We start from the raw sequence: 14034 nt of genomic DNA on the forward strand, positions 1-14034 counted from the left end.
GTTTTGGCCCTCGCATCCTTGTTGAGACACACAGAGAAGGCATGCTAGACTCTCCCCTGCGGGGACCCACTGGCCTTGGCCTGTCTGGGGCTTGGGGTGGCAGCAAACAGGACAGGCCTGTTTTCTTCTGACTCCAAGTGACTTTCTCTTCTGAAACTTAGCAGGCTGTTGAATGTTTTCAGTTGCAAGATAGACCAGCCAGAAGCATAAGTTGAAGAGCCTTCTGCTAGTTGAAAGTACTTCCTACTTTATTTGTATTGTATTGATATATCAAAACCTCATCAGGAGGCACAAATGCGTGCTTTCCCTGGGTGGAAACTACAGAACAAGTGTCCTAGGTCACGCTCCTACGCCAGGCAGCAGGTTACAGAAGCCGTCGGTTTCGTGCACCGCGGCAGCGTGTCCTGCTCTGACACCTGTGGGGCAGCTGAGACGCAGTGCCGTGGGGTCACCCTGATAGCTGCTCATTTAACCCCCTCTCAGCCTTTGCCATGGTAGCTCACCAAGCCTTGATGATGGTGCCTGGGACCGCTATTGTGTCAGAATTGTAAAAAGGAATTTTCTGTTTTCTTCATGTTTTTACACGTTTCACCTCAGAGTACTGAGATAGTTGCTTTCTCCTTCCAGAGGCTGCTGATGTGATTAGTGGCAGAACACCTGCCTACTGTACACCAGGCCTTTTCCCAATAAGTTATCTGATGAGGGTAGGAGCCCCTTCCAACTCTGCGTCCATTTGTTTCTTTAAAAGTTTTTGAACTGGTTTTATTGAAGCCCGATCTCTATCCCACAAAACCAAACACATGTGGCTTCCGTGCCCTCTTTAGACTGTTGGCTCAGACACAGTGAGATGTGGCGGCGTGTGTTGTAAGCCCTGATTTGCATAGATGCTCCTCTCTCTCAGATCATCTCCGACCTCGAGTCGTGGAATGATGAGCTTTCCCAGCAAATGAATGACTTTGATACAGAGGACCTGACCATTGCCGAGCAGCGCCTGCAGCACCACGCAGACAAAGCCCTGACAATGAATAATTTGACTTTTGACGTCATCCACCAAGGACAGGATCTTCTGCAGTATGTCAATGAAGTCCAGGCCTCTGGTAAGAAAGGCCCTCCATCCTGTGCCCGCTGTGGGTTCTTCCAGCACCGCAGCACTCGGATGACTAAATGCTAAGCCATCACCTGCCAAGACCAGTTCTTTTAAAGGAAGTGTTTGCATTTAATTTCACACAGTACAGTCACATTTAGCTTTATGCTTAGGAAACTTACCCTTAAGTGTTTCAAGAATTGTTTCAAGTAATAAGAACCTTAATGGTGCAAAGTGGTTGGCTGTCTCTGGGAGTGCAATGTAAAACCCAAGGCGGTGTTTGCACATTCCCTATTTTTAGCTTCTGTGTCCAGCAGATGTCACTGCAGCCCCAGTATGTGACTGTCGCACGGGGAGCTTACACTGCAGCGTCCTACATGCATTGCTCGCTTTACACATAGCCACTTAAATACTTCCTGAAGTGCACCACCCACTCACTTCTGTCAGCTGCTACTCTGTCACTGAGTCCCTGCGGTAGGAGGTACAGTTGGTTGGCTCACCTATGCGCCTCCTCACACCCTAGTGCGCTGGATGTCTGTATAAATGCATCACTGCTGCCCCGGGCCTCTCTGAACCTGCTGGCTAGTACAGTTGGTGCCCAGGGGAGAAGCAGTTCCCACACCACATGCTAGGTGAGAGGAGAAGGTGGCAGGTGTGAGCTGGCTTCTAGAGTCTCCCACCACTGTTCACAGGTGTGGAGCTGCTTTGTGACAGAGATGTGGACATGGCCACCCGGGTCCAGGACCTCCTGGAATTTCTTCATGAAAAGCAACAGGAGTTGGATCTAGCGGCCGAACAACACCGGAAACATTTGGAGCAGTGTGTGCAACTGCGCCACCTGCAGGCAGAAGTGAAGCAGGTGCGTGACACTGAGGCATGATGGGAATTCTGGCATGTCAGAATGATCTCCTTGTAGTTGTCCTGATATGTAAAGTTAGACATACCCCAAGACAGCATCTTATGGTAAAAGTGGAATCCATAGCCTATCCGGATGGCTGGCCGAATAGTGGAAGAGCGCCCAACTCAGTAGCCACAGCCCATGAGGAGGTCGTCCTTGCATTTGTTTTGCTATCTGGTGGTCTCTTGCTTAAAGCACATTACTCCCTAGGCTAAGGAAACGCAATATTTCTTCACTAAGCTTTTGTTAAAGCCATGGACTGTAAAGTTGGGGGGGAGTCTCTTTATCTGCATATTAAGTATAATACCACATGGTGTTGAAGCAAGGACGGATTAAACACCAGCAGGAATCATATGTAGATATTGCACTTGAACCCATGGTGAGGGATACATTGGAGTTCTCCAGTGAAGGGGCTTGATGGAGAAGTGGGGCTGTTATATTCTGTCCATGCCATAGAAAACCCTTGTTGGCCTTGTTGAAGGAAGTGCTGGAGCCTCAGACACAGCCTCGTGTGGTGCTTATGTGGGTCATATTCACAGGAGCGCGCATGCTCCTGCACCAGATGTGATCAGGAGACATCTGTTGTTTCCTTGTGTCCTGTTGTCGTTAATGCCATCAGTATAAACAGTAGAAGGAGGGGGCTGGAGAGATGGCTCAGAGGTTAAGGGCATTGCCTGCTCTTCCAAAGGTCCTGAGTTCAATTCCCAGCAACCACATGGTGGCTCACAACCATCTGTAGTGAGGTCTGGTGCCCTCTTCTGGCCTGCAGGCATACACACAGAGAGAATATTGTATACATAATAAATAAATAAATAAATAAATAAATAAATAAATAAATACTAAAAAAAAACAGAAGGAAATGAAGCATTGTAACCTGCAAATGTTTATTTTTGCCTCAAGAAAAACCACTTGTTCAAGAGATGAAGTAATTATGCCCTTTGCAGACTGCCTTTGCTTAGACTGCGGAGGTGGCTTTAAAAGGCCGTTTTACCCACACAATGAGTCTGCAGTGTTGTTGACCTGTTCAGTGTCCCATGTGCTATAACGGGCTCAGATTTTGCTGATGTGTAGTGTCTTAGTTAGGATTATCATTGCTGTGATGAAACACCATGACCGAAAGCAGCTTGGGGAGGACAGGGTTTATTTCAGCCACAGTTATATATAACAGTTCATCATCAAAAGCAGCGAGCGAGGGCAGGAACCTGGAGGCAAGAGCTGATACAGAGACCATGGAGGGGTGGTGCTTACTGGCTTGCTCCTCATGACTTGCTCAACCTGATTTCTTATAGAAGCCAGGACCAGCACCACAAGGATGACACCACCTATAATGGGCGGGGGACTGGGCCCTCTCCCATCAATCACTAATTAAGAAAATGCTTTACATGCTTGCCTGCGCTCCTATAGACTTTAATTGAGGGTCCATCATCTCTGGTGACTCTAGCTTGTGGCAGTTGACATAAAGCTATGTAGCACAGGGAGCCAGATGACAGTCGCACCTCCAGTCATCACCTCAGCGTTCGCAGGCATCAGGAACCTTGAAGGCAAGAGCAGCACGGGTGTCAGAAGAAGCGGTTTTCAGAACTGACCCAGAGACTTCTGTTCCAAATCACAGGCCAGACTGGGTGTCTTAAATGATCTCACCAAAAGCTGGGAATTGTTTTCATTTTAAGCGTATTACAAAAGGAAAATGTTATGCATGTACCTTGGGGTCTCAGCCGCAATCCAGAATGAGCTTCCACAGTGATGGTGTCCCCTCCTGTCCAAATTGATTTCTTCCTGTGTGTGAACTTGGGAGTCTCGTGGTTTGGCCCCTGAGCATCGTAGTGCAACCTATTTCATACCTTCGCTGTTCTATCATTTAACACCGGTGCACAGCACAGGAAGGCAGCGAAGCAAACAGACTGCCCTTACCAAGCAGGTGACCAGTCTTGCTGTGGATTAGCAGTGAGAGTATGAACAGGAAGTAGCAGGGCTCCCTCAGAGGATGCAGAAATCTTAGAATGTGGAGCCTGACCTGTTCTGGGCTGTGTTTGCACAGCCTGCTGAGCTCCGCTGCCTTCTCAAACAGCAGACTGACTCGCAGTACTTTCGAGGCAGCGCTTGTGATGAGAGCCCTTCAGGGACTGTGGGCTGTGTCAGTAGGACAGTGACTCAAGGAGTCAGTGCTGCCCCCTATGAGTGTTCCACCTTCCTCATGCCACAACCCTTTAATACAGTACCTCATGTTGAGGGTGCCCCCAACCATAAGTTTATTTTTATTGCACTTCATAACTGAAATGTTGCTACTATTATGAGTTATAATGTAAATATTCCATGGTCTTAGGTGACCCTCATGAATAGGTCGTGACCCAAAGGTTGAGAGCCATTGCTCTATACCACTTTGCTGACCCGTCCCAGGTGGTTTGCAGGATGCACTGGACGTTCCTCTGCTTACAGTTACCCTGTGTCCTGTTTCAGGTGCTGGGCTGGATCCGAAATGGAGAGTCCATGTTAAATGCTGGCCTCATTACCGCCAGCTCACTGCAGGAAGCCGAGCAGCTACAGAGAGAACACGAGCAGTTCCAGCATGCAATTGAGGTAAGGCAGCGTAGAGACCAGCCTGATAATTCTTGGTGTGGCACCAACCACTGGAGCCAGCTGTGGCTTGAATGGAAAAGGAAGACAGTGCTTATCAGTTCCCCATTGATTGTGTAGAAGGAAGCAGCCCACAACTGCAGTGAAGTGAGGACATCTTGAAGCAAGTATCCAGTGTCCAGGGCCCCCTTCTGTCCCATTCCCATGAAAGGGTTTTACTTAGCAGGATGCATGGTCTCTGATTAGAAGTATCTTAAATCTGGGAGCTCAAATTGGAGCCTGAGCTGGGGCACTGTAATATCTTGCTGATCTTACAGGCACAGTGTTATATGTAACCAGTTTGGACAAAGTAGAGTGCTAGGGGTGTGAAGGGTCTCTTGCCATGACCAGACAGTAGTCATTCTGATGACAAACCTCTCCAAACTTGCTTAGGCAACAGGATTCACCTTTATAGATTGAGGGCAATACTACACCAGACAGCAGCCAGAAGCCATGTCCAGTCTGGGCAACTAACCCTTGCTGTTAGTATTGCACTAATTGCTTTAGAATGGGTTTCTTTAGGGGTGAGTAATAGTTGTGATGAGTGATCTCAAAGTATAGGCAGGGCTTCAAAAGGGGGTGTTTGAGGATATAGAAACCTTGATGTAACTGGAGAAAAAGTCAGAGAAGCCAGCTCTATTTTATTCCCGAGGTCAATATAGTGTCAGGTACTCACGCCAGTGGCAGCCTCTTCCAGGCAGCCTTGCAAACCTGCATAGCTGCAATGCCCAGGGGCTTTTGGTCATCAAGGTCAAGTCAGTCACTTGGGAATCTATAGTCAGTGTTTACAGGATCTTTCCCACTGTATCAGGAGAAATGAATGATTGTTTTTCCAAGGTGCTTGAGTGCCCTTGCTGCTGGTGCCTCAAGTTCTAGATCTTTCCTGCAGAGCCCCTGGCATTCAGACGTGAGGTTTCATTTACCATGTGATTTTCTTTGTGTGTGGCTTGAAACATTCTCAGCCTCTTTTCTCTCTCTCTCTCATGTTTTAAAAAAATCGCTAGTTCTTCAAAACTCTTTTCACTGGAGTCTAGAGCTTCAGTTGGAAATGAAATGAAAAGGCATTCTCTATAGCCTTTTCTTTCCCACTTGTTGTTTTGCCTGCAGTGGCTGTCACAAAAAGTCAGTAGGGATAATAGACTTGGCAGAGTTGAACAGAGCTTTAGAATATCAGTTGCTAAGAGTTGTTCCTGTTGCTTCTCAAATGGAAAACCCCACAGCTGAGTGCCATTCTGAGAAGTCTTAATGCATTTCATCCTTCATTAGATAAACTAAATATCAGCTTGGTTGCTGCCAGGCCTAGAACTACCCTCCATATTGGCAAAGCATCCTAGTGAGTAGTAGCTAGGCTTGATTCTCTTAGCCATGACGAGCATTCCAGTTCCTGCCTCTGTGTGTGAGGCCCTGCTGAATGAGCCTTCCCGTCTTTCCTATGTCTAGAAAACACACCAGAGTGCCCTGCAGGTCCAGCAGAAGGCCGAGGCCATGCTGCAGGCCAACCACTATGACATGGACATGATCCGCGACTGCGCAGAGAAGGTGGCCTCACACTGGCAGCAGCTCATGCTCAAGATGGAAGATCGCCTCAAGCTCGTCAATGCCTCGGTCGCCTTCTACAAGACTTCAGAGCAGGTGGGCAGAGAGGGCCTGCTCCTATGCTCCTGGTGACTGACTGTTCTGCCTTTAGGGACAGCTCCGCCCCCACTGACATATAACAGTAGTGAACACTCAGGTCCAGGTGAAACAGAAGGCATGCTCTGCGGTTAGTTCCCTTGCTCCATCAGCTGTCGAGAATAGCGAGTGACAGCAGCTGAGAGAACACAGCCTTTCTCTCATGTGGAAAAACATCGGGGCAGTGGGAAACTCAGTTCTGGCTTTGCTTCTATTATAAATCCCTCCCTGCCAGCCTCAAGTCAGGCAAAGCCCGTGGTGGCCTGTAGCCGGTTAGACAGCAGGTGCTAGGTGATTCCTGAGCCTGGATCTTTGTCCCGCAGGTCTGCAGTGTCCTGGAGAGCCTGGAGCAGGAGTACAAAAGAGAAGAGGACTGGTGCGGTGGGGCCGACAAGCTGGGACCCAATTCTGAAACTGACCACGTCACACCCATGATTAGCAAACACCTCGAACAAAAGGAGGCCTTCCTGAAGGTATAGGGCTGGGTCACATGGCTTGATTGAGGGCCACAGGGTCTCCTGACTGTCACTTAGAAGTGATTCTTGTAGGTTGCTGGTGCATACATAGATGTATAGTTTGAACTTTCAGAGGAGGCCCGCACACACGGCCCTGACTCTTGCCTCATGTGGAAAGTGACTGGGCTGATGACATTGATAGCAGGCTGATCACTTCCATGAAACTCACTGTCTTACCAGTTTCATGGAGAATTAACTAGAAGTCTGCAAATAACGTTTGGCTAGAGATTACCGTGCTGTGTAACGATATAACAGTGATGAGATTTCTCTGAGGCAAAGTTACGACTAACAGGAAGGAAGCCCCATGAATTTTGCAGACAGGAAGTGATTGGCTGGTTGATATGGTGAAGCACAATACCTCTAGCTTGGACATTCAGCCTCTTTAGGCCTACAGATGGCATCTTGGAAGATGGAGAGACACCAGGTAGGGTGCACACCAGCGCCTGTGGCTGAGAGTGGGTGCTAGCATCAGGAAGCAGCCTCTTAGTCCTGTTCACACAGGCTGTCTTCTTCTGAGAAAGTTAAATGCTGGCTCTCAGGAGTGCTTCGTCACGTTTTTATGTACATCGTATTGGCTCACACAGAAGTCACAACTGTGCCTTGAGACAATTACATTTTTTAAAGTGGTCAGATGTTCAGAAACACTGGCCACGGGGATGCGTCCACACTGGACTTTTAAACAAGCCCTGAGCATCTCTAGCTCCTGGCAGCTGGGCCCATCAGAGATGTGGCTGTTTGCTCATCTTCCTCACTTTACACAGGTGGTTTCTCTCATGGCTTCAGCATTCTGCCTCCCATTGATCTGTTCCGGGTCTGAAGGTCATCTACCAACAGGATTGTTTAGTCTGGAAAACTGCATTGTGACTCTTTGTGTTAGGGACCTTAGAGAGAGCACAGGGATCCTGGTGTTGAGTAAGTTGGGATGGGACCACCATTGTAGTTCCATACACTAATTGTAACTGTGTCAAACAAGAGCGTGGGTCTACTCCCTGCTGGCATCTGTTGTTGGTTTACTATACCAACCGCTGTTAGGTGCTTTAGTTGGGAAATTTGCCTCTCTTGCTCCAGAATGCGCATAATAGGAATCGAATACCACTTAGTTAACATATTTTCACAAAAATTACACAGGAAAAGCCGTGTGGGTGAGGATATAGAAGGGACCTGTGCATCTGTGGGTGTTCCTGCCCCTCGGTCCTCACACTGTACACTGATGACATCACCCAGGGGTTGCCTAGCACATCAGCAGTTCCCAGTCACGTGCCACCACAGCAATGCAAAATAACTAACCTCCCCAGGTTTTGAGGATTTCACACTAAGAACTGAGGGATGAGTTTGGCCATTTGGGTTCCTTTACATATTGTGTGACAGTCTCATCTGTGAGGAGGGGCAGAGAGCTGTCGGTCTGGCCTTTACAGAAATCTAGGCCCAGTGTAGCTGGGCCCTGTGCTACCAGCTTCCCATTAGTCTGCATGGTGGACTGGAGCTGCAGGGACCTCAGGGCTTGACTGGAAAAGGAAGGGTCTGCTTCCTCTTTGACCGTAGGTCAGTGGCTGCCTTCGGTGTCTTGCCACACAGCCTGTGCACTGAGCAGTCCTAACATGATCTGACCTTGCAAAGTGAAGGAGTCTGTTTCTTTTTAATTTTAAATAGAATTTAATCTCTGCATTTTGTAAACATAAGTTGGCCAAATGGCTGTTAAGTAAAAGACTTCTGATAAAGCTTTGAGATTGGCGTTTCCAGATTCTCAGAAACACAAATCTGCATGAATTACATCACCTATACATTGCCCCCCAGTTACGTATCTGCATTAGTCACATGACCGATACATTGTCCCCCCCAGACACGTATCTGCAGGAGTCACATGACTGCTACCTTGTCCTCCATTGTTTCTTAGGCTTGCACGCTGGCCCGAAGGAATGCAGACGTCTTCCTGAAATACCTGCACAGGAACAGCGTGAGCATGCCAGGAATGGTGACACACATCAAAGCCCCAGAGCAGCAAGTGAAAAGTGAGCATGCTGCCACTCCGCTTCCCTGTTGCTTGTCCTAACTGTCCAGGTCATGCCAAAGACAGCCTCATTAGCTGGCAGTTCAGTAACGGACACGAAGAAATACGTAGCCCAGTAATATACTGAGTGAGCTACGTACAAAACAGAAAACATCGCGGTCAGGCGGATAGTTACTGTCCGTGCCTGTTAATGTATGTGAGTGGACATATGTCAGAAATGAAGACGGCAGTTATTTAAATGCAGAGCCGTTTTAAAAGCTAACTCAGAAATCATGGGCCAGTATTGTGGCTACAAAGTGCTTTCAGTGATGTATAGCTAAGACATGGTTAATGATAAAAGCAAATTGCAAAGTGTTATATAGTTTGTACCACTTGAGTGTAATACAATTTTTTAAATTAATTTACATGTAGGTGGATAGAAAAAGGTCTGGGGAAATTTATACCCAAGTTAATTAGTGGGGTTGGTGTATATAGAACGTGAAATAGATGAAGCCTGAGGTAAACAGGCAGAGTAAGTAGCTACTGTAACCACTTTGACTCAGCTGAACCTCGGCTTGGCGTTGTGACATGGACGCTTGTGTCTTGGAGTAATGGAGACTGTGGACTGTTGGAAATATTTTGTTTCTCCTGCAGTATACTTGGTGACAAAAGGTTTGTGCCTCTCTTAGAATGAGGGCAGGAAGATGGAACTACCTGGGACTTGGAAGCAGGCTGCCAGTATAACCCTGTGAGATCAATCCAGGGAGTCAGACAAACAGTCTTATTGTCTCAGGAACTAGAGCCACCCCCGGACTCCCGAAGGCAGTTAACACTGTGCTTAGCTGCTTCTTGAACAACTTATTACTACTCAGAGCCGGAAACGCGAGCAGAGGGATTTCTTGATGCAGCGCTTGGGTGGAAGTGGTAGCTTAATACTCTGATGGATTTAAAAATTTCAAAATAGCTGGGTGTGTTGGTTCACATCTTTAACCCCAGCATTCACAGAGACAGGCGGATCTCTGAGTTGGAGGGTAGCCTGGTTTGTAGAGTGAGTTCCAAGAGAGCCAGAGCTACTGAGATAACCTTATCTCGGATTCCCTCTGCTTTAATAACTGGAAATGTAGCCCCTGGGGACTCTGCACCATTGCTGAGCTATTTATTGGCACTGAGAGATTTGGAAGAGAGGCAGACATTGTCTTCATTAATTAACATGAGCTCATGGGCCCCAGTGGATGACTAAACCCATGGTCACATGATGGCCCCGCTTGAACTCAGCAAGTCACTAAATAAAATCTGAACTGACTTTGCTAACCTGGCTGAGGTTTTCCGTGCAGCAGAGCAGTGTGGCCGCTGAGCTGACGCACAGCTGAGACTCTTGTGCTTTCTCATAAAGCACACAGCCTGCTGCTTTTAAGACTTCCTAATGTGACAAATTATATTACAGGTATCAATGGTTTGACATGGATTTCTGTCTTGACACTTCTTTTCCGAAGCTTTTCCTTTGTTTTACTAACTTCTAGAATGAATTTACTATGAAAAAGAAAACTTAAAGGTATTGTCTTAGTCAGTGTTTTACTGCTGTGAAGAGACACATTGACCACGGCAGGTCTTCTAAAGGAAAACATTTGAGCCTGGCTTACAGGTCAGGGTTTTAGTCCATTGTCTTCATGGCAGGAAGCATGGCAGCATGTATGCAGGCAGGCATGGTGCTTGAGAAGGATCTTAAAGTCCTCCATTTGGATCATCAGGCAGCAAGAAGAGTGAGCCACTGCGTCTGGCTCGAGCTTCTGAAACCTCAAGCCCACCCCCAGTGACATACTTCCTCCAACAAGGCCACATGTCCTAATCCCTTCAAATGCCCTCCTCAGCACCAAATAAACAGAAGTCGAAAGTGAAAAGTGGACCACAAGGATGTAGATCAGTTGACAGTGTGCTTGCTTGGCATATGGGCAGTGCTGGGTTCAGTCCCTAGTGCCGCATGAACCAGGCATGATGGTGTACTACCGTGATTCCAGCCCTCAGGAGGTGGCAGCAGAGGTCAGAAGTTAGAATAGGTTGTCCGAGCTATCTGTGAAGTTCCAGAGATACCTGTTTAGCAAATTAGGTCTGTGACTTATATGTCCCAGTAGTTTTTCCTGATTTTTTTTATGTGCCCAATGTTTTGACAGTAGCTATTGCTCATCAGTTTTAGTTTCTATGTAAGGTATTTTGCCTTCACTGCTTCCTGGTCCTCTGCTTCTCTAATTCCCTCCTTCCCCTCCTAAGGCTTTATGATTAACAAGTATAAGGAAACAACAAATTATTTTTAATTATTTTAGCTGTATTGCACTGTTATTTTAAGGCGGACTCTCACATGTATCTCACAGTGGCTTCAGACTCCAGGGTGAGAGAATGAGGGGTCTGCTCCAGGTGCTGACTGAGGTCTTAGACAGGAGCAGCATCTTTCTTAGCCTGTCTTGCTGTGAAATAAGCAGAGACATCTAAGTGAAAACAAGAGATTCTAGTGTTTCAGTGGAGAACAAGCACCAACATCTTTTCCTTTTTCATCTCAGATATCTTGAATGAACTCTTCCAGCGGGAAAACAGGGTATTACATTATTGGACCATGAGAAAAAGGCGGCTGGACCAGTGCCAGCAGTATGTGGTCTTTGAAAGGAGCGCCAAACAGGTCAGTGCATACCGGGCTCCCCACACCCTCCTTCCATGCTCACACAGGAGTGCTCAGCAGTTAGTGCTCCTCCCATGCTCACACAGGAGTGAGTGCTCAGCAGTTAGTGCTCCTCCCATGCTCACACAGGGTGAGTGCTCAGCAGTTAGTGCTCCACCCATGCTCACACAGGAGTGCTCAGCAGTTAGTGCTCCACCCATGCTCACACCTCCTTTCCTAGATGGGCAGATTTTTGTTATAAAAGCCCTCTTTAACACAGTTCATTCTCATGGCAGAAACAATCATGCCCTTTAATTAAGTTTGTAACAAAAATAAAGCCCCAGCGCCTGTGAAAGTGTGACGCCCTGTTTGTCTCATGCTGTACAAGTGTGCCGTTTGGTTTTCCTGAGCTGCCTTCAGCTCACACCTAGAGCTGCCAAGTACAAGTCATTGATGCGATTATTGTTTCCAAAGCTTTGTCGAGTCCTGGGTAAGTGCGTATAGAAACTCAGCAGGTGCTTTCTCTCTTACACTGCTGTGTTTATATATTAAGGAAAAGGTGAATTTTCAGGTAAATTGAGCTAAAACTACATGAGAAATATGACAGAATTTCTAATAATTCAAAATAATCAAGGGTTCTTGAGTTTGGCTGAGGCAGAGACATGAAGGGTCCATTATATATCCTGAGGGCACTGTGGGATAAAGTGGTTATGGGGAGACTGTCTTCAGACTGACTGAACTTCATTTTAAAGTAATCTACTTATGTCTTGCAGTAAAATTCATCTCAGTTCTCTTGGCTTCAGTACAGGCAGAGAAATGCAGGATTAATTTCATTCCCTCAAAACCTGAGTGTGCCTAGGCTTGGGGTGGATATCCTCTGTATGAAGTGATTGCCACCCAGGGCTGCTCCTGTGGGCAGTCAGTGTTGACCTCTGTCCTAACTGAGAGTCTAGTGTGGGCTCTTTGTGAAACCACACACAGCACCACACGCCTGACCCTAAACATTCAGTCAGGCCTTGCCAGCCAGGGAGAAATGAAATTTCAGTTTAGGTTTCTCACATAGTGTTGAATTAGGAGCGGTGGCAGGGCTGCGTCCCCGGCACCCGGCCGCCCGCATGGCTAGCTTATGCCCGAAATAATTACACGGAAACTGTATTCTTTCAAACACTGCCTGGCCCGGCTAGGTCCAGTTTCTTATTGGCTAGCTCTTACATATTGTTCTAACCCATTTCTAATATTCTGTGTAGCCCATGAGCTGGCTTACCAGAGAGGATCTTAACCTGCGTCTGTCTGGAGTGGGAGCATCATGGCGACTCACTCACTCAGCTTCTTTTTCCCAGCATTCTCTCCTGTTTACTCCACCTACCTAATTTTCTGTCCTATGAGGGCCGAGGCAGTTTCTTTATTATTAGCCAATGAAAGCAACAGATAAGATACAAGACCCACCTCCATCAACATAGCATATGGATTTTGTTCCAGGCTGATTTGTTAGTTTCAAAGGGCAGCCATGTTGAGAACGTCTCAACTACCTACAGATTCTGGAGTTTGGATCTGGTTCTCTGTTGACCTCTTCTCTCATCTGTGATCAAATCCGCACAGTGGCGGGCTGTGGTGTCTGATGACACTCCATTGCATTTTCCTCACACACTTTTAACGGTGCTTCGTGTTATGGAGGTGGCTCTGGTTCCTAACGAGGCGGTGTTACACACCCTTTTACACGGTTAGGTCCAGTTCAGCTGCAGGGAGCACAGCTGCGCGTCCTTCTGGCATTGCTGATGGGGACCTGCCAGGCTGCTGTCCTGAGCTCTGCTCCACATGGACCCATGGCATCTGGTAGACATCCGCGGCTCACGGCAGATCATGCTCCCTCAGATTTTGTGGTTTTCAGTGTCGCACGCTAAGATTTCTAAGTGGATGGCAGTGTGGAAAGGGGCGTGGTCTCCATGGTGTGCCACCTCTGGGCTTGTCATTCCCCTGGCCCTTCCTGCTTCCACCTCCCAGGGCTTCCTCTCTTATCTCCACCACTGAAGCTGCCTGGGATGGAGTTCATGCTGTTCTTGATACTTCCTCTCCTCTTATCTGTCCCTGGGTGTCTCCCAGCCCTGACCTCTATTTTCGGCTCCCAGATGTATAAATTTCTGGTACTCCTCAGCGTGTCTCCACTTTGGCCTCACCAGAAGCTAAGCTGCTCTCCTGAGTCCCTGTGCCCGGGCCTCACTCTCATGGTATTCAGTGAGGAGTGACAGGTGTGTCTTCAATCCCTGCCTTTCCTTTGTTCTCCTTGTCCCCCCCCCCTTTGTTTCTTAGTTGTGGGTGCTTGACTTCCTGTGTGCCCCACTCTACCCTCCCCATCCCAACAGAGCCTCTGCCATTTCCACTCAGTCTCCATTTCATCCTTCTCTGTACAGTGCCCATATTCGCGGCTACAAAGAACTTCAAGCTCTGTCCGCACCTCTGTGGGCTCACTTGCTCTCCACAGCCTCTGCTCTGGCCTCTTCTGCTTTCTCTCCTGTGGCAGGCCGAGCTGGCCTCTGATCACACATGTCATCCCCGGGCTGCTCCTTAGCCTGCAAGTCCCACAGGAGACCCCGCCTCTCATGGCCCCCTCCTGATGTGGTC

At 47.8% G+C, this 14034-nt stretch overlaps 1 protein-coding gene across 5 annotated transcripts in view; it reads left to right on the forward strand.

Annotated features, from left to right (window-relative positions):
* The window catches only part of Trio (trio Rho guanine nucleotide exchange factor), a 282243-nt gene that overhangs the window by 165025 nt on the left and 103184 nt on the right, over positions 1-14034 (forward strand). For all 5 annotated transcript variants that reach the window (XM_050144824.1, XM_050144821.1, XM_050144819.1 and 2 more), the window contains exons 14-20: positions 902-1097; positions 1777-1943; positions 4440-4559; positions 6036-6227; positions 6590-6739; positions 8676-8790; positions 11321-11436. In XM_050144824.1, coding sequence (XP_050000781.1) covers positions 902-1097; positions 1777-1943; positions 4440-4559; positions 6036-6227; positions 6590-6739; positions 8676-8790; positions 11321-11436 — 1056 coding nt within the window. The remainder of the gene's footprint in view (positions 1-901; positions 1098-1776; positions 1944-4439; positions 4560-6035; positions 6228-6589; positions 6740-8675; positions 8791-11320; positions 11437-14034) is intronic.

This window comes from Alexandromys fortis, unplaced genomic scaffold, assembly GCF_014885135.2.
Source record: "Alexandromys fortis isolate MF-2015 unplaced genomic scaffold, M_Fortis_MF-2015_v1.1 scaffold_52, whole genome shotgun sequence".
Taxonomy (NCBI): Eukaryota; Metazoa; Chordata; class Mammalia; order Rodentia; family Cricetidae; genus Alexandromys; species Alexandromys fortis.